Source organism: Pholcus phalangioides, unplaced genomic scaffold, assembly GCF_987345545.1.
Source record: "Pholcus phalangioides strain wild (caught in Gottingen) unplaced genomic scaffold, Ppha-v1.0 ptg000011l_1, whole genome shotgun sequence".
NCBI classification, from domain to species: domain Eukaryota; kingdom Metazoa; phylum Arthropoda; class Arachnida; order Araneae; family Pholcidae; genus Pholcus; species Pholcus phalangioides.
This window is the reverse complement of record NW_028301604.1, coordinates 39331304-39350336: the sequence shown is the minus strand read 5'-3', so window position 1 is coordinate 39350336 and position 19033 is coordinate 39331304. Positions and strand designations below refer to the sequence as shown.

Genomic DNA, 19033 nt, shown 5'->3' with positions numbered 1-19033 from the left:
CCCCTTTCGCTCGCGAGAAAAAGGATCTGTTGAGGGACGGTATAAAATATTACAATTTCATCGAATTAAAATTTCAGAGAATTTTCGTCATTTTTTTACGGAAACGTTTCCATTTCGCTCGCGTGAAAAAGGATCTGTTGAGGGACGGTATAAAATATTACAATTTCATCGAATTAAAATTTCACAGAATTTTCTTTTTTTTCCAAAAACGTTTCCCTTTCGCTCTCGTGAAAAAGGATCTGTTGAGGGACGGTATAAAATATTACAATTTCATCGAATTAAAATTTCACAGAATTTTCTTTTTTTTTCAAAAACGCTTCCCTTTCGCTCTCGTCAAAAAGGATCTGTTGAGGGACGGTATAAAATATTACAATTTCTTCGAACTAAAATTTCACAGAATTTTCTTTTTTTTTTCAAAAACGTTTCCCTTTCGCTCTCGTGAAATAGGATCTGTTGAGGGACGGTATAAAATATTACAATTTCATCGAATTAAATTTTCACAGAATTTTCTTTTTTTTTCAAAAACGTTTCCCTTTCGCTCTCGTGAAAAAGGATCTGTTGAGGGACGGTATAAAATATTACAATTTCATCGAATTAAAATTTCACAGAATTTCCTTTTTTTTATCAAAAACGTTTCCCTTTCGCTCTCGTGAAAAAGGATCTGTTGAGGGACGGTATAAAATATTACAATTTCATCGCATTAAAATTTCACAGAATTTTCGTCATTTTTTCCCGGAAACGTTTCCCTTTCGCTCGCGTGAAAAAGGATCTGTTGAGGGACGGTATAAAATATTACAATTTCATCGAATTAAAATTGCACAGAATTTTCTTTTTTTTTCAAAAACGTTTCCCTTTCGCTCTCGTGAAAAAGGATCTGTTGAGGGACGGTATAAAATATTACAATTTCATCGAATTAAAATTTCACAGAATTTTCTTTTTTTTTCAAAAACGTTTCCCTTTCGCTCTCGTGAAAAAGGATCTGTTGAGGGACGGTATAAAATATTACAATTTCATCGAACTAAAATTTCACAGAATTTTCTTTTTTTTTTCAAAAACGTTTTCCTTTCGCTCTCGTGAAAAAGGATCTGTTGAGGGACGGTATAAAATATTCCAATTTTATCGAATTAAAATTTCACAGAATTTTCGTCATTTTTTCCCGGAAACGTTTCCCTTTCGCTCTCGTGAAAAAGGATCTGTTGAGGGACGGTATAAAATATTACAATTTCATCGAATTAAAATTCACAGAATTTTCGTCATTTTTTCCCGGAAACGTTTCCCTTTCGCTCGCGTGAAAAAGGATCTGTTGAGGGACGGTATAAAATATTACAATTTCATCGAATTAAAATTGCACAGAATTTTCTTTTTTTTTCAAAAACGTTTCCCTTTCGCTCTCGTGAAAAAGGATCTGTTGAGGGACGGTATAAAATATTACAATTTCATCGAATTAAAATTTCACAGAATTTTCTTTTTTTTTCAAAAACGTTTCCCTTTCGCTCTCGTGAAAAAGGATCTGTTGAGGGACGGTATAAAATATTACAATTTCATCGAACTAAAATTTCACAGAATTTTCTTTTTTTTTTCAAAAACGTTTCCCTTTCGCTTTCGTGAAAAAGGATCTGTTGAGGGACGGTATAAAATATTACAATTTCATCGAATTAAAATTTCACAGAATTTTCTTTTTTTTTCAAAAACGTTTCCCTTTCGCTCTCGTGAAAAAGGATCTGTTGAGGGACGGTATAAAATATTACAATTTCATTGAATTAAACTTTCACAGAATTTTCTTTTTTTTTCAAAAACGTTTCCCTTTCGCTCTCGTGAAAAAGGATCTGTTGAGTGACGGTATAAAATATTACAATTTCATCGAATTAAAATTTCACAGAATTTTCTTTTTTTTTCAAAAACGTTTCCCTTTCGCTCTCGTGAAAAAGGATCTGTTGAGGGACGGTATAAAATATTACAATTTCATCGAATTAAAATTTCACAGAATTTTCTTTTTTTTTCAAAAACGTTTCCCTTTCGCTCTCGTGAAAAAGGATCTGTTGAGGGACGGTATAAAATATTACAATTTCATCGAATTAAAATTTCGCAGAATTTTCGTCATTTTTTCCCGGAAACGTTTCCCTTTCGCTCGCGTGAAAAAGGATCTGTTGAGGGACGGTATAAAATATTACAATTTCATCGAATTAAAATTTCACAGAATTTTCTTTTTTTTTCAAAAACATTTCCCTTTCTGTCTCGTGAAAAAGGATCTGTTGAGGGACGGTATAAATTATTACAATTTCATCGAATTAAAATTTCAGAGAATTTTCTTTTTTTTTTTGAAAAACGTTTCCCTTTCGCTCGCGTGAAAAAGGATCTGTTGAGGGACGGTATAAAATATTAAAATTTCATCGAATTAAAATTTCACAGAATTTTCGTCATTTTTTCCCGGAAACGTTCCCCTTTCGCTCGCGAGAAAAAGGATCTGTTGAGGGACGGTATAAAATATTACAATTTCATCGAATTAAAATTGCACAGAATTTTCTTTTTTTTTCAAAAACGTTTCCCTTTCGCTCTCGTGAAAAAGGATCTGTTGAGGGACGGTATAAAATATTACAATTTCATCGAATTAAAATTTCACAGAATTTTCTTTTTTTTTCAAAAACGTTTCCCTTTCGCTCTCGTGAAAAAGGATCTGTTGAGGGACGGTATAAAATATTACAATTTCATCGAACTAAAATTTCACAGAATTTTCTTTTTTTTTTCAAAAACGTTTCCCTTTCGCTCTCGTGAAATAGGATCTGTTGAGGGACGGTATAAAATATTACAATTTCATCGAATTAAATTTTCACAGAATTTTCTTTTTTTTTCAAAAACGTTTCCCTTTCGCTCTCGTGAAAAAGGATCTGTTGAGGGACGGTATAAAATATTACAATTTCATTGAATTAAACTTTCACAGAATTTTCTCTTTTTTTCAAAAACGTTTCCCTTTCGCTCTCGTGAAAAAGGATCTGTTGAGTGACGGTATAAAATATTACAATTTCATCGAATTAAAATTTCACAGAATTTCCTTTTTTTTATCAAAAACGTTTCCCTTTCGCTCTCGTGAAAAAGGATCTGTTGAGGGACGGTATAAAATATTACAATTTCATCGAATTAAAATTTCACAGAATTTTCGTCATTTTTTCCCGGAAACGTTTCCCTTTCGCTCGCGTGAAAAAGGATCTGTTGAGGGACGGTATAAAATATTACAATTTCATCGAATTAAAATTTCACAGAATTTTCGTCATTTTTTCCCGGAAACGTTTCCCTTTCGCTCGCGTGAAAAAGGATCTGTTGAGGGACGGTATAAAATATTACAATTTCATCGAATTAAAATTTCAACGAATTTTCTTTTTTTTTCAAAAACGTTTCCCTTTCGCTCTCGTGAAAAAGGATCTGTTGAGGGACGGTATAAAATATTACAATTTCATCGAATTAAAATTTCACAGAATTTTCTTTTTTTTTCAAAAACGTTTTCCTTTCGCTCTCGTGAAAAAGGATCTGTTGAGGGACGGTATAAAATATTCCAATTTCATCGAATTAAAATTTCACAGAATTTTCGTCATTTTTTCCCGGAAACGTTTCCCTTTCGCTCTCGTGAAAAAGGATCTGTTGAGGGACGGTATAAAATATTACAATTTCATCGAATTAAAATTTCACAGAATTTTCGTCATTTTTTCCCGGAAACGTTTCCCTTTCGCTCTCGTGAAAAAGGATCTGTTGAGGGACGGTATAAAATATTACAATTTCATCGAATTAAAATTTCACAGAATTTTCGTCATTTTTTCCCGGAAACGTTTCCCTTTCGCTCTCGTGAAAAAGGATTTGTTGATGGACGGTATAAAATATTACAATTTCATCGAATTAAAATTTCACAGAATTTTCTTTTTTTTTCAAAAACATTTCCCTTTCTGTCTCGTGAAAAAGGATCTCTTGAGGGACGGTATAAAATATTACAATTTCATCGAATTAAAATTTCACAGAATTTTCTTTTTTTTTCAAAAACGTTTCCCTTTCGCTCGCGTGGAAAAGGATCTGTTGAGGGACGGTATAAAATATTACAATTTCATCGAATTAAAATTTCACAGAATTTTCGTCATTTTTTCCCGGAAACGTTTCTCTTTCGCTCGCGAGAAAAAGGATCTGTTGAGGGACGGTATAAAATATTACAATTTCATCGAATTAAAATTTCACAGAATTTTCGTCATTTTTTGCCGGAAACGTTTCCCTTTCGCTCGCGTGAAAAAGGATCTGTTGAGGGACGGTATAAAATATTACAATTTCATCGAATTAAAATTTCACAGAATTTTCGTCATTTTTTCCCGGAAACGTTTCTCTTTCGCTCGCGAGAAAAAGGATCTGTTGAGGGACGGTATAAAATATTACAATTTCATCGAATTAAAATTTCACAGAATTTTCGTCATTTTTTGCCGGAAACTTTTCCCTTTCGCTCGCGTGAAAAAGGATCTGTTGAGGGACGGTATAAAATATTACAATTTCATCGAATTAAAATTTCACAGAATTTTCTTTTTTTTTCAAAAACGTTTCCCTTTCGCTCTCGTGAAAAAGGATCTGTTGAGGGACGGTATAAAATATTACAATTTCATCGAATTAAAATTTTACAGAATTTTCTTTTTTTTTCAGAAACGTTTCCCTTTCTTTCTCGTAAAAAAGGATCTGTTGAGGGACGGTATAAAATATTGCAATTTCATCGAATTAAAATTTCACAGAATTTTCTTTTTTTTTCAAAAACGTTTCCCTTTCGCTCTCGTGAAAAAGGATCTGTTGAGGGACGGTATAAAATATTACAATTTCATCGAATTAAAATTTCACAGAATTTTCTTTTTTTTTCAAAAACGTTTCCCTTCCGCTCTCATGAAAAGGGATCTGTTGAGGGACGGTATAAAATATTGCAATTTCATCGAATTAAAATTTCACAGAATTTTCGTCATTTTTTCCCGGAAACGTTTCCCTTTCGCTCGCGAGAAAAAGGATCTGTTGAGGAACGGTATAAAATATTACAATTTCATCGAATTAAAATTTCACAGAATTTTCGTCATTTTTTCCCGGAAACGTTTCCCTTTCGCTCGCGTGAAAAAGGATCTGTTGAGGGACGGTATAAAATATTACAATTTCATCGAATTAAAATTTCACAGAATTTTCTTTTTTTTTCAAAAACATTTCACTTTCTGTCTCGTGAAAAAGGATCTGTTGAGGGACGGTATAAATTATTACAATTTCATCGAATTAAAATTTCACAGAATTTTCTTTTTTTTTTGAAAAACGTTTCCCTTTCGCTCGCGTGAAAAAGGATCTGTTGAGGGACGGTATAAAATATTAAAATTTCATCGAATTAAAATTTCACAGAATTTTCGTCATTTTTTTCCAAAAACGTTTCCCTTTCGCTCTCGTGAAAAAGGATCTGTTGAGGGACGGTATAAAATATTACAATTTCATCGAATTAAAATTTCACAGAATTTTCTTTTTTTTTCAAAAACGCTTCCCTTTCGCTCTCGTGAAAAAGGATCTGTTGAGGGACGGTATAAAATATTACAATTTCATCGAACTAAAATTTCACAGAATTTTCTTTTTTTTTTCAAAAACGTTTCCCTTTCGCTCTCGTGAAATACGATCTGTTGAGGGACGGTATAAAATATTACAATTTCATCGAATTAAATTTTCACAGAATTTTCATTTTTTTTCAAAAACGTTTCCCTTTCGCTCTCGTGAAAAAGGATCTGTTGAGTGACGATATAAAATATTACAATTTCATCGAATTAAAATTTCACAGAATTTCCTTTTTTTTATCAAAAACGTTTCCCTTTCGCTCTCGTGAAAAAGGATCTGTTGAGGAACGGTATAAAATATTACAATTTCATCGAATTAAAATTTCGCAGAATTTTCTTTTTTTTCCAAAAACGTTTCCCTTTCTGTCTCGGGAAAAAGGATCTGTTGAGGGACGGTATAAATTATTACAATTTCATCGAATTAAAATTTCACAGAATTTTCTTTTTTTTTTTAAAAACGTTTCCCTTTCGCTCGCGTGAAAAAGGATCTGTTGAGGGACGGTATAAAATATTACAATTTCATCGAATTAAAATTTCACAGAATTTTCGTCATTTTTTCCCGGAAACGTTTCCCTTTCGCTCGCGTGAAAAAGGATCTGTTGAGGGACGGTATAAAATATTACAATTTCATCGAATTAAAATTTCAACGAATTTTCTTTTTTTTTCAAAAACGTTTCCCTTTCGCTCTCGTGAAAAAGGATCTGTTGAGGGACGGTATAAAATATTACAATTTCATCGAATTAAAATTTCACAGAATTTTCTTTTTTTTTCAAAAACGTTTTCCTTTCGCTCTCGTGAAAAAGGATCTGTTGAGGGACGGTATAAAATATTCCAATTTCATCGAATTAAAATTTCACAGAATTTTCGTCATTTTTTCCCGGAAACGTTTCCCTTTCGCTCTCGTGAAAAAGGATCTGTTGAGGGACGGTATAAAATATTACAATTTCATCGAATTAAAATTTCACAGAATTTTCGTCATTTTTTCCCGGAAACGTTTCCCTTTCGCTCTCGTGAAAAAGGATCTGTTGAGGGACGGTATAAAATATTACAATTTCATCGAATTAAAATTTCACAGAATTTTCGTCATTTTTTCCCGGAAACGTTTCCCTTTCGCTCTCGTGAAAAAGGATTTGTTGATGGACGGTATAAAATATTACAATTTCATCGAATTAAAATTTCACAGAATTTTCTTTTTTTTTCAAAAACATTTCCCTTTCTGTCTCGTGAAAAAGGATCTCTTGAGGGACGGTATAAAATATTACAATTTCATCGAATTAAAATTTCACAGAATTTTCTTTTTTTTTCAAAAACGTTTCCCTTTCGCTCGCGTGGAAAAGGATCTGTTGAGGGACGGTATAAAATATTACAATTTCATCGAATTAAAATTTCACAGAATTTTCGTCATTTTTTCCCGGAAACGTTTCTCTTTCGCTCGCGAGAAAAAGGATCTGTTGAGGGACGGTATAAAATATTACAATTTCATCGAATTAAAATTTCACAGAATTTTCGTCATTTTTTGCCGGAAACGTTTCCCTTTCGCTCGCGTGAAAAAGGATCTGTTGAGGGACGGTATAAAATATTACAATTTCATCGAATTAAAATTTCACAGAATTTTCGTCATTTTTTCCCGGAAACGTTTCTCTTTCGCTCGCGAGAAAAAGGATCTGTTGAGGGACGGTATAAAATATTACAATTTCATCGAATTAAAATTTCACAGAATTTTCGTCATTTTTTGCCGGAAACGTTTCCCTTTCGCTCGCGTGAAAAAGGATCTGTTGAGGGACGGTATAAAATATTACAATTTCATCGAATTAAAATTTCACAGAATTTTCTTTTTTTTTCAAAAACGTTTCCCTTTCGCTCTCGTGAAAAAGGATCTGTTGAGGGACGGTATAAAATATTACAATTTCATCGAATTAAAATTTTACAGAATTTTCTTTTTTTTTCAGAAACGTTTCCCTTTCTTTCTCGTAAAAAAGGATCTGTTGAGGGACGGTATAAAATATTGCAATTTCATCGAATTAAAATTTCACAGAATTTTCTTTTTTTTTCAAAAACGTTTCCCTTTCGCTCTCGTGAAAAAGGATCTGTTGAGGGACGGTATAAAATATTACAATTTCATCGAATTAAAATTTCACAGAATTTTCTTTTTTTTTCAAAAACGTTTCCCTTCCGCTCTCATGAAAAGGGATCTGTTGAGGGACGGTATAAAATATTGCAATTTCATCGAATTAAAATTTCACAGAATTTTCGTCATTTTTTCCCGGAAACGTTTCCCTTTCGCTCGCGAGAAAAAGGATCTGTTGAGGAACGGTATAAAATATTACAATTTCATCGAATTAAAATTTCACAGAATTTTCGTCATTTTTTCCCGGAAACGTTTCCCTTTCGCTCGCGTGAAAAAGGATCTGTTGAGGGACGGTATAAAATATTACAATTTCATCGAATTAAAATTTCACAGAATTTTCTTTTTTTTTCAAAAACATTTCACTTTCTGTCTCGTGAAAAAGGATCTGTTGAGGGACGGTATAAATTATTACAATTTCATCGAATTAAAATTTCACAGAATTTTCTTTTTTTTTTGAAAAACGTTTCCCTTTCGCTCGCGTGAAAAAGGATCTGTTGAGGGACGGTATAAAATATTAAAATTTCATCGAATTAAAATTTCACAGAATTTTCGTCATTTTTTTCCAAAAACGTTTCCCTTTCGCTCTCGTGAAAAAGGATCTGTTGAGGGACGGTATAAAATATTACAATTTCATCGAACTAAAATTTCACAGAATTTTCTTTTTTTTTTCAAAAACGTTTCCCTTTCGCTCTCGTGAAATACGATCTGTTGAGGGACGGTATAAAATATTACAATTTCATCGAATTAAATTTTCACAGAATTTTCATTTTTTTTCAAAAACGTTTCCCTTTCGCTCTCGTGAAAAAGGATCTGTTGAGTGACGATATAAAATATTACAATTTCATCGAATTAAAATTTCACAGAATTTCCTTTTTTTTATCAAAAACGTTTCCCTTTCGCTCTCGTGAAAAAGGATCTGTTGAGGAACGGTATAAAATATTACAATTTCATCGCATTAAAATTTCACAGAATTTTCGTCATTTTTTCCCGGAAACGTTTCCCTTTCGCTCGCGTGAAAAAGGATCTGTTGAGGGACGGTATAAAATATTACAATTTCATCGAATTAAAATTTCAGAGAATTTTCGTCATTTTTTTACGTTAACGTTTCCATTTCGCTCGCGTGAAAAAGGATCTGTTGAGGGACGGTATAAAATATTACAATTTCATCGAATTAAAATTTCGCAGAATTTTCTTTTTTTTCCAAAAACGTTTCCCTTTCTGTCTCGGGAAAAAGGATCTGTTGAGGGACGGTATAAATTATTACAATTTCATCGAATTAAAATTTCACAGAATTTTCTTTTTTTTTTTAAAAACGTTTCCCTTTCGCTCGCGTGAAAAAGGATCTGTTGAGGGACGGTATAAAATATTAAAATTTCATCGAATTAAAATTTCACAGAATTTTCGTCATTTTTTCCCGGAAACGTTCCCCTTTCGCTCGCGAGAAAAAGGATCTGTTGAGGGACGGTATAAAATATTACAATTTCATCGAATTAAAATTTCAGAGAATTTTCGTCATTTTTTTACGGAAACGTTTCCATTTCGCTCGCGTGAAAAAGGATCTGTTGAGGGACGGTATAAAATATTACAATTTCATCGAATTAAAATTTCACAGAATTTTCTTTTTTTTCCAAAAATGTTTCCCTTTCGCTCTCGTGAAAAAGGATCTGTTGAGGGACGGTATAAAATATTACAATTTCATCGAATTAAAATTTCACAGAATTTTCTTTTTTTATCAAAAACGCTTCCCTTTCGCTCTCGTGAAAAAGGATCTGTTGAGGGACGGTATAAAATATTACAATTTCATCGAACTAAAATTTCACAGAATTTTCTTTTTTTTTTCAAAAACGTTTCCCTTTCGCTCTCGTGAAATAGGATCTGTTGAGGGACGGTATAAAATATTACAATTTCATCGAATTAAAATTTCACAGAATTTCCTTTTTTTTATCAAAAACGTTTCCCTTTCGCTCTCGTGAAAAAGGATCTGTTGAGGGACGGTATAAAATATTACAATTTCATCGAATTAAAATTTCAGAGAATTTTCGTCATTTTTTTACGGAAACGTTTCCATTTCGCTCGCGTGAAAAAGGATCTGTTGAGGGACGGTATAAAATATTACAATTTCATCGCATTAAAATTTCACAGAATTTTCGTCATTTTTTCCCGGAAACGTTCCCCTTTCGCTCGCGAGAAAAAGGATCTGTTGAGGGACGGTATAAAATATTACAATTTCATCGAATTAAAATTTCAGACAATTTTCGTCATTTTTTTACGGAAACGTTTCCATTTCGCTCGCGTGAAAAAGGATCTGTTGAGGGACGGTATAAAATATTACAATTTCATCGAATTAAAATTTCACAGAATTTTCTTTTTTTTCCAAAAACGTTTCCCTTTCGCTCTCGTGAAAAAGGATCTTTTGAGGGACGGTATAAAATATTACAATTTCATCGAATTAAAATTTCACAGAATTTTCTTTTTTTTTCAAAAACGCTTCCCTTTCGCTCTCGTCAAAAAGGATCTGTTGAGGGACGGTATAAAATATTACAATTTCTTCGAACTAAAATTTCACAGAATTTTCTTTTTTTTTTCAAAAACGTTTCCCTTTCGCTCTCGTGAAATAGGATCTGTTGAGGGACGGTATAAAATATTACAATTTCATCGAATTAAATTTTCACAGAATTTTCTTTTTTTTTCAAAAACGTTTCCCTTTCGCTCTCGTGAAAAAGGATCTGTTGAGGGACGGTATAAAATATTACAATTTCATCGAATTAAAATTTCACAGAATTTCCTTTTTTTTATCAAAAACGTTTCCCTTTCGCTCTCGTGAAAAAGGATCTGTTGAGGGACGGTATAAAATATTACAATTTCATCGCATTAAAATTTCACAGAATTTTCGTCATTTTTTCCCGGAAACGTTTCCCTTTCGCTCGCGTGAAAAAGGATCTGTTGAGGGACGGTATAAAATATTACAATTTCATCGAATTAAAATTTCACAGAATTTTCTTTTTTTTTCAAAAACATTTCCCTTTCTGTCTCGTGAAAAAGGATCTGTTGAGGGACGGTATAAATTATTACAATTTCATCGAATTAAAATTTCACAGAATTTTCTTTTTTTTTTGAAAAACGTTTCCCTTTCGCTCGCGTGAAAAAGGATCTGTTGAGGGACGGTATAAAATATTACAATTTCATCGAATTAAAATTTCACAGAATTTTCTTTTTTTTCCAAAAATGTTTCCCTTTCGCTCTCGTGAAAAAGGATCTGTTGAGGGACGGTATAAAATATTACAATTTCATCGAATTAAAATTTCACAGAATTTTCTTTTTTTTTCAAAAACGCTTCCCTTTCGCTCTCGTGAAAAAGGATCTGTTGAGGGACGGTATAAAATATTACAATTTCATCGAACTAAAATTTCACAGAATTTTCTTTTTTTTTTCAAAAACGTTTCCCTTTCGCTCTCGTGAAATAGGATCTGTTGAGGGACGGTATAAAATATTACAATTTCATCGAATTAAATTTTCACAGAATTTACTTTTTTTTTCAAAAACGTTTCCCTTTCGCTCTCGTGAAAAAGGATCTGTTGAGGGACGGTATAAAATATTACAATTTCATCGAATTAAAATTTCACAGAATTTTCTTTTTTTTCCAAAAACGTTTCCCTTTCGCTCTCGTGAAAAAGGATCTGTTGAGGGACGGTATAAAATATTACAATTTCATCGAATTAAAATTTCACAGAATTTTCTTTTTTTTTCAAAAACGCTTCCCTTTCGCTCTCGTGAAAAAGGATCTGTTGAGGGACGGTATAAAATATTACAATTTCATCGAACTAAAATTTCACAGAATTTTCTTTTTTTTTCAAAAACGTTTCCCTTTCGCTCTCGTGAAATAGGATCTGTTGAGGGACGGTATAAAATATTACAATTTCATCGAATTAAATTTTCACAGAATTTTCTTTTTTTTTCAAAAACGTTTCCCTTTCGCTCTCGTGAAAAAGGATCTGTTGAGGGACGGTATAAAATATTACAATTTCATCGAATTAAAATTTCACAGAATTTCCTTTTTTTTATCAAAAACGTTTCCCTTTCGCTCTCGTGAAAAAGGATCTGTTGAGGGACGGTATAAAATATTACAATTTCATCGAATTAAAATTTTACAGAATTTTCTTTTTTTTTCAGAAACGTTTCCCTTTCTTTCTCGTGAAAAAGGATCTGTTGAGGGACGGTATAAAATATTGCAATTTCATCGAATTAAAATTTCACAGAATTTTCTTTTTTTTTCAAAAACGTTTCCCTTTCGCTCTCGTGAAAAAGGATCTGTTGAGGGACGGTATAAAATATTGCAATTTCATCGAATTAAAATTTCACAGAATTTTCGTCATTTTTTCCCGGAAACGTTTCCCTTTCGCTCGCGAGAAAAAGGATCTGTTGAGGGACGGTATAAAATATTACAATTTCATCGAATTAAAATTTCACAGAATTTTCGTCATTTTTTCCCGGAAACGTTTCCCTTTCGCTCGCGTGAAAAAGGATCTGTTGAGGGACGGTATAAAATATTACAATTTCATCGAATTAAAATTTCACAGAATTTTCTTTTTTTTTCAAAAACATTTCCCTTTCTGTCTCGTGAAAAAGGATCTGTTGAGGGACGGTATAAATTATTACAATTTCATCGAATTAAAATTTCACAGAATTTTCTTTTTTTTTGAAAAACGTTTCCCTTTCGCTCGCGTGAAAAAGGATCTGTTGAGGGACGGTATAAAATATTAAAATTTCATCGAATTAAAATTTCACAGAATTTTCGTCATTTTTTCCCGGAAACGTTCCCCTTTCGCTCGCGAGAAAAAGGATCTGTTGCGGGACGGTATAAAATATTACAATTTCATCGAATTAAAATTTCAGAGAATTTTCGTCATTTTTTTACGGAAACGTTTCCATTTCGCTCGCGTGAAAAAGGATCTGTTGAGGGACGGTATAAAATATTACAATTTCATCGAATTAAAATTTCACAGAATTTTCTTTTTTTTCCAAAAATGTTTCCCTTTCGCTCTCGTGAAAAAGGATCTGTTGAGGGACGGTATAAAATATTACAATTTCATCGAATTAAAATTTCTCAGAATTTTCTTTTTTTTTCAAAAACGTTTCCCTTTCGCTCTCGTGAAAAAGGATCTGTTGAGTGACGGTATAAAATATTACAATTTCATCGAATTAAAATTTCACAGAATTTCCTTTTTTTTATCAAAAACGTTTCCCTTTCGCTCTCGTGAAAAAGGATCTGTTGAGGGACGGTATAAAATATTACAATTTCATCGCATTAAAATTTCACAGAATTTTCGTCATTTTTTCCCGGAAACGTTTGCCTTTCGCTCGCGTGAAAAAGGATCTGTTGAGGGACGGTATAAAATATTACAATTTCATCGAATTAAAATTTCACAGAATTTTTTTTTTTTCAATAACGTTTCCCTTTCGCTCTCGTGAAAAAGGATCTGTTGAGGGACGGTATAAAATATTACAATTTCATCGAATTAAAATTTCACAGAATTTTCTTTTTTTTCCAAAAACGTTTCCCTTTCGCTCTCGTGAAAAAGGATCTGTTGAGGGAAGGTATAAAATATTACAATTTCATCGAATTAAAATTTCACAGAATTTTCTTTTTTTTTCAAAAACGCTTCCCTTTCGCTCTCGTGAAAAAGGATCTGTTGAGGGACGGTATAAAATATTACAATTTCATCGAACTAAAATTTCACAGAATTTTCTTTTTTTTTTCAAAAACGTTTCCCTTTCGCTCTCGTGAAATAGGATCTGTTGAGGGACGGTATAAAATATTACAATTTCATCGAATTAAATTTTCACAGAATTTTCTTTTTTTTTCAAAAACGTTTCCCTTTCGCTCTCGTGAAAAAGGATCTGTTGAGGGACGGTATAAAATATTACAATTTCATCGAATTAAAATTTCACAGAATTTCCTTTTTTTTATCAAAAACGTTTCCCTTTCGCTCTCGTGAAAAAGGATCTGTTGAGGGACGGTATAAAATATTACAATTTCATCGAATTAAAATTTTACAGAATTTTCTTTTTTTTTCAGAAACGTTTCCCTTTCTTTCTCGTGAAAAAGGATCTGTTGAGGGACGGTATAAAATATTGCAATTTCATCGAATTAAAATTTCACAGAATTTTCTTTTTTTTTCAAAAACGTTTCCCTTTCGCTCTCGTGAAAAAGGATCTGTTGAGGGACGGTATAAAATATTACAATTTCATCGAATTAAAATTTCACAGAATTTTCTTTTTTTTTCAAAAACGTTTTCCTTCCGCTCTCGTGAAAAGGGATCTGTTGAGGGACGGTATAAAATATTGCAATTTCATCGAATTAAAATTTCACAGAATTTTCGTCATTTTTTCCCGGAAACGTTTCCCTTTCGCTCGCGAGAAAAAGGATCTGTTGAGGGACGGTATAAAATATTACAATTTCATCGAATTAAAATTTCACAGAATTTTCGTCATTTTTTCCCGGAAACGTTTCCCTTTCGCTCGCGTGAAAAAGGATCTGTTGAGGGACGGTATAAAATATTAGAATTTCATCGAATTAAAATTTCACAGAATTTTCTTTTTTTTTCAAAAACATTTCCCTTTCTGTCTCGTGAAAAAGGATCTGTTGAGGGACGGTATAAATTATTACAATTTCATCGAATTAAAATTTCACAGAATTTTCTTTTTTTTTTCAAAAACGTTTCCCTTTCGCTCGCGTGAAAAAGGATCTGTTGAGGGACGGTATAAAATATTAAAATTTCATCGAATTAAAATTTCACAGAATTTTCGTCATTTTTTCCCGGAAACGTTCCCCTTTCGCTCGCGAGAAAAAGGATCTGTTGCGGGACGGTATAAAATATTACAATTTCATCGAATTAAAATTTCAGAGAATTTTCGTCATTTTTTTACGGAAACGTTTCCATTTCGCTCGCGTGAAAAAGGATCTGTTGAGGGACGGTATAAAATATTACAATTTCATCGAATTAAAATTTCACAGAATTTTCTTTTTTTTCCAAAAACGTTTCCCTTTCGCTCTCGTGAAAAAGGATCTGTTGAGGGACGGTATAAAATATTACAATTTCATCGAATTAAAATTTCACAGAATTTTCTTTTTTTTTCAAAAACGTTTCCCTTTCGCTCTCGTGAAAAAGGATCTGTTGAGGGACGGTATAAAATATTACAATTTCATCGAATTAAAATTTCACAGAATTTCCTTTTTTTTATCAAAAACGTTTCCCTTCCGCTCTCGTGAAAAAGGATCTGTTGAGGGACGGTATAAAATATTACAATTTCATCGCATTAAAATTTCACAGAATTTTCGTCATTTTTTCCCGGAAACGTTTCCCTTTCGCTCGCGAGAAAAAGGATCTGTTGAGGGACGGTATAAAATATTACAATTTCATCGAATTAAAATTTCACAGAATTTTCTTTTTTTTTCAAAAACATTTCCCTTTCTGTCTCGTGAAAAAGGATCTGTTGAGGGACGGTATAAATTATTACAATTTCATCGAATTAAAATTTCACAGAATTTTCTTTTTTTTTTGAAAAACGTTTCCCTTTCGCTCGCGTGAAAAAGGATCTGTTGAGGGACGGTATAAAATATTAAAATTTCATCGAATTAAAATTTCACAGAATTTTCGTCATTTTTTCCCGGAAACGTTCCCCTTTCGCTCGCGAGAAAAAGGATCTGTTGCGGGACGGTATAAAATATTACAATTTCATCGAATTAAAATTTCAGAGAATTTTCGTCATTTTTTTACGGAAACGTTTCCATTTCGCTCGCGTGAAAAAGGATCTGTTGAGGGACGGTATAAAATATTACAATTTCATCGAATTAAAATTTCACAGAATTTTCTTTTTTTAGCTGTATAGCACACTGTGCTATATTTATGAAATTTAGTCAGCAGTTTTATTTCGTGACATAAAGACTCACTCTAAGAAGGTTTTTCAAAATTCAACCCTTAAGGGGATCATAAGGGGGGTTAAAATGCTATGTAGAGAAATCGTGTCGACTGAAAACCGCTGAAACTATAAATTTTAAATTTGGTCAGTATCTTCATTTTATGATGCTTTTAAGACTCGTTAAGAAGGGATTTCTAAAATTCACTCCCTAAAGGGGTCTCAAGGAAGAATTTTCGGATTACCAAATTCACGCGAACGAATACGCGGGTAACAGTTATTAGATAATAAAGCAGTTGAAAGAAGAAAAAAAGTGGCAAAGTTTGTCTGTCGGTACTAGATAAAAATGTTTGTTTGCCATCCAAACGTAATAAAAGTATAGCAAAATATTAGTAAATAATGTGCTGTTAATAGATTTTCTGAATTTTATAGGGAGTTTTTTATTGTAAATGCCTTTGTATTTTTATTCTCGTTTTTGTGTACACTTCTTGCATTTTGTATTTTATGCAATCTTTATACTGCAAAGTGTAATCGGGTATCAATCAACCTGTTGCTTTGTTTTTAAATAAATAAATACCTTCAAAATCATGTTAAGTGCATTCAGACAATGGATCCTCTTAATGGTTCGAAACATATATACAGAGTGCATAGCAAACAGGAGGGTATCGCATTTTACTGGCGAAACTTTAATTTTAGAGGTATACTTCCAATTAGAAAAAGTTTCCAAATAACGTATGGTACTCAGATTCTTGTTTTAAGGAGTTGTATAGCTATTAAAATAAAATAAAAAATTAACTTTTTATACACTCATTCCGCTAATGCCCCAAAACTTAACAAGAAAGTTTTTCCCTCTTCTTTCCTGATGCCAACAGAAAAAATTCCATGTTTCTAAGTGCAATAATCACTGAGATATTCGAATTCGAAAAATGAAGGAAATTTAGCAAAAAAAACCGTTTAATGCAAGTAAAACGGTTTTTCAGCATTTAGAGCTGTTTTTCCCCAACTTTTCTCCGTTTTTCGAATTGCAATATCTCGGTGAATATTGCACACTTAGAAATATGGAATTGTTTTTCTTGAAACGGCGGAAGACAAAAACTGTATTTTCGGCCAAAAAACCCGAAAACTCTTAAATTTAATTCTAATGGAATTGTTTTGTTGGAATCAGGAGAGAAAGGGTAACAACTTTTTAATTAGTTTTTGGGACACTCAGCGATTGTATAAAAAGTTAAGTTTTTTATTTCAGTAACCTTGAAACATGAATGGCATATCTGAGTATCACATGTCATTTGAAAAGTTTTTCTATTTGGAAGTATTCCTCTAGGATGAACGGTTCACCAGTAAAATGTCATAAACTCTTTTTGCCATGCACCCAATGGACTATATATGTATTTTGAACGTCAAAGGGGAAATTTAAGTAAGCGAAGTGCCGTAAAGTAATTTCCGTATATGATCAAAAACATATCGGAGTGATTGTGAAACATAATGGTGATTACAATGATGGGAGCTGGAACTTGGAGGCTCGTGCTTCTTGAGCCATGCCCTCCCGCATCCTGCAGCAGCCCCAGGCCGTGCCCGCTTGGACCCATGTCTTAAGACACCACTGCATGTGAACACAACATATAAATCTTCGGAAACTTTTCAGTTGGAAATGGAAAAAAAAAATCTCATCTCGAAATTTTTAGTGATTTAAATGAGACCGTCCAAATGATCACAGACGTTGTGCACGGTTTGATCAAAGCAAAACCACTTTTATTTTTTGGTATTACACTATAAAAGCTTAAAAAAAGTTATTTTATAAAACTTTAAAAATGAAACCAATAACAGTATCGGTTATATTCAAGCGATAGCGTGCAACGCTCTTATTGGTTATTATGTTTTTAAGGTTTGTAAAAAACTTTTATAGCCCAGCCTAACGATCACGCAAAAATTTGAAAAATGCACAGACACACAAGAAAAAAGAATCGGTTTGCTTTTTCTTGATTTCTCTGTACTTTTGATGCTTTTTCTTGACTTGTACGTTTGGTGTACATTCGGCGAATTGGGCAGGGTTATGAACTGATGTAATTTTTAAAGCGTTACAACTTTTTTATTATTTGCCAAATCAAAAAAACTGAAAACACTTTTCAACATTGGTTTTTGTAAGAATCACGTGTGTGTTTATTGGCGGTAGATAGTCCACCCTGTGTAAATATAACAGTTGCGCCCCTTATATGCGCTATTTCCCATACCGCTGGCCAATTTCTAAATTTGTGGCAATGCATAGATATAAAAATATATATAGATGCGAGATGAAAATTATAGTTTTTTGTGGTAAAAGTTTCTCTTGAAAAGTTCTCCGTGACCGAAAATGATGCAGAGCTATTTAAAATAAATGTTCGAAATTCTCTTTCTGTCATCTGAAAATATCGTGAATGAAACAAATTATCAAACAATTCGATAGCAATAATGTTTGAATTACTTTGAACACTTACTTTGATTGTAATTGAGCCTGTAGAATATTCCCTGATATACAACACATATGAATGAATAGGTCCATTAGGAAAAGTAGGAGGTTCCCAATTAACTGATAACATCGTAGGTCCAACAGCGGTAACACATGTTATTATAGGAGATGTAGGCACTAAAATATGTAAAGGTGATTAAGTTTTATTCCGTGTTTTGTACCTTGTGTTTGTGAAAAATCATTTTTCAAGTACGAATATTTTATTCAAAATGCATATAAATTAATAAGCATCAAACTTAGAAAATATCTATTGATAATGAAATTATTTGAAAAACACACACACAACTATAAATAGCAACTCATGAGAAGGGTCTACCTGATGCGCTGTCATTCCTTTGTACATTTGCTACGTGAAAAACAAACAGGAATAAGTATCGTCCCGGTCCCCCGAGTGGATCCCCGTCAGCAAGCCGCCCATGAATAGATCCTTTTGCTATACATTAATTAAACGAAGTTTTTTTACATAAAGACTTTTAGATGTCGGTGGTTATCGAAGTGTACGTCGTAGCTCCTATGGGTTTCACTCTGAGTTTACAAGATTGACAAGTGCCTGTTCCGTTTTCTAAATTGGTTTCTTTCAGAACTTCTAAAGTATCGAGGAGAAACGATGGCTAGGACAATGAGAGAGGGAGCCGTGTTTAGCAAACGTTCGAAAACCCCTTGATACTGCATTAATGGAACTATTTACCAGGGCCGTCTTAAGAGTACCCACCATGAGCCACTGGGCCGAGTGATTTTTCTGAGGCCCGACCAGGCAAATTTGTATGCATAATCTTCGAAAATTGCAACTATATCTCATTTTTGAGAGGTCCCTCTTCTCTTGGAATCCCCAGGCTGGCCCGGGTGGACCCATTTAACCTGCACACTCATTTAACCATGTTTCTTTATTTTCTCATT

The 19033-nt window shown here is 32.7% G+C and overlaps 1 protein-coding gene across 5 annotated transcripts in view; it reads right to left on the bottom strand.

The window, feature by feature from the left end:
* The window catches only part of sev (receptor protein-tyrosine kinase sevenless), a 1896734-nt gene that overhangs the window by 1464142 nt on the left and 413559 nt on the right, over positions 1–19033 (bottom strand). For all 5 annotated transcript variants that reach the window (XM_089239534.1, XM_089239532.1, XM_089239533.1 and 2 more), the window contains one exon: positions 18105–18253. In XM_089239534.1, coding sequence (XP_089095660.1) covers positions 18105–18253 — 149 coding nt within the window. The remainder of the gene's footprint in view (positions 1–18104; positions 18254–19033) is intronic.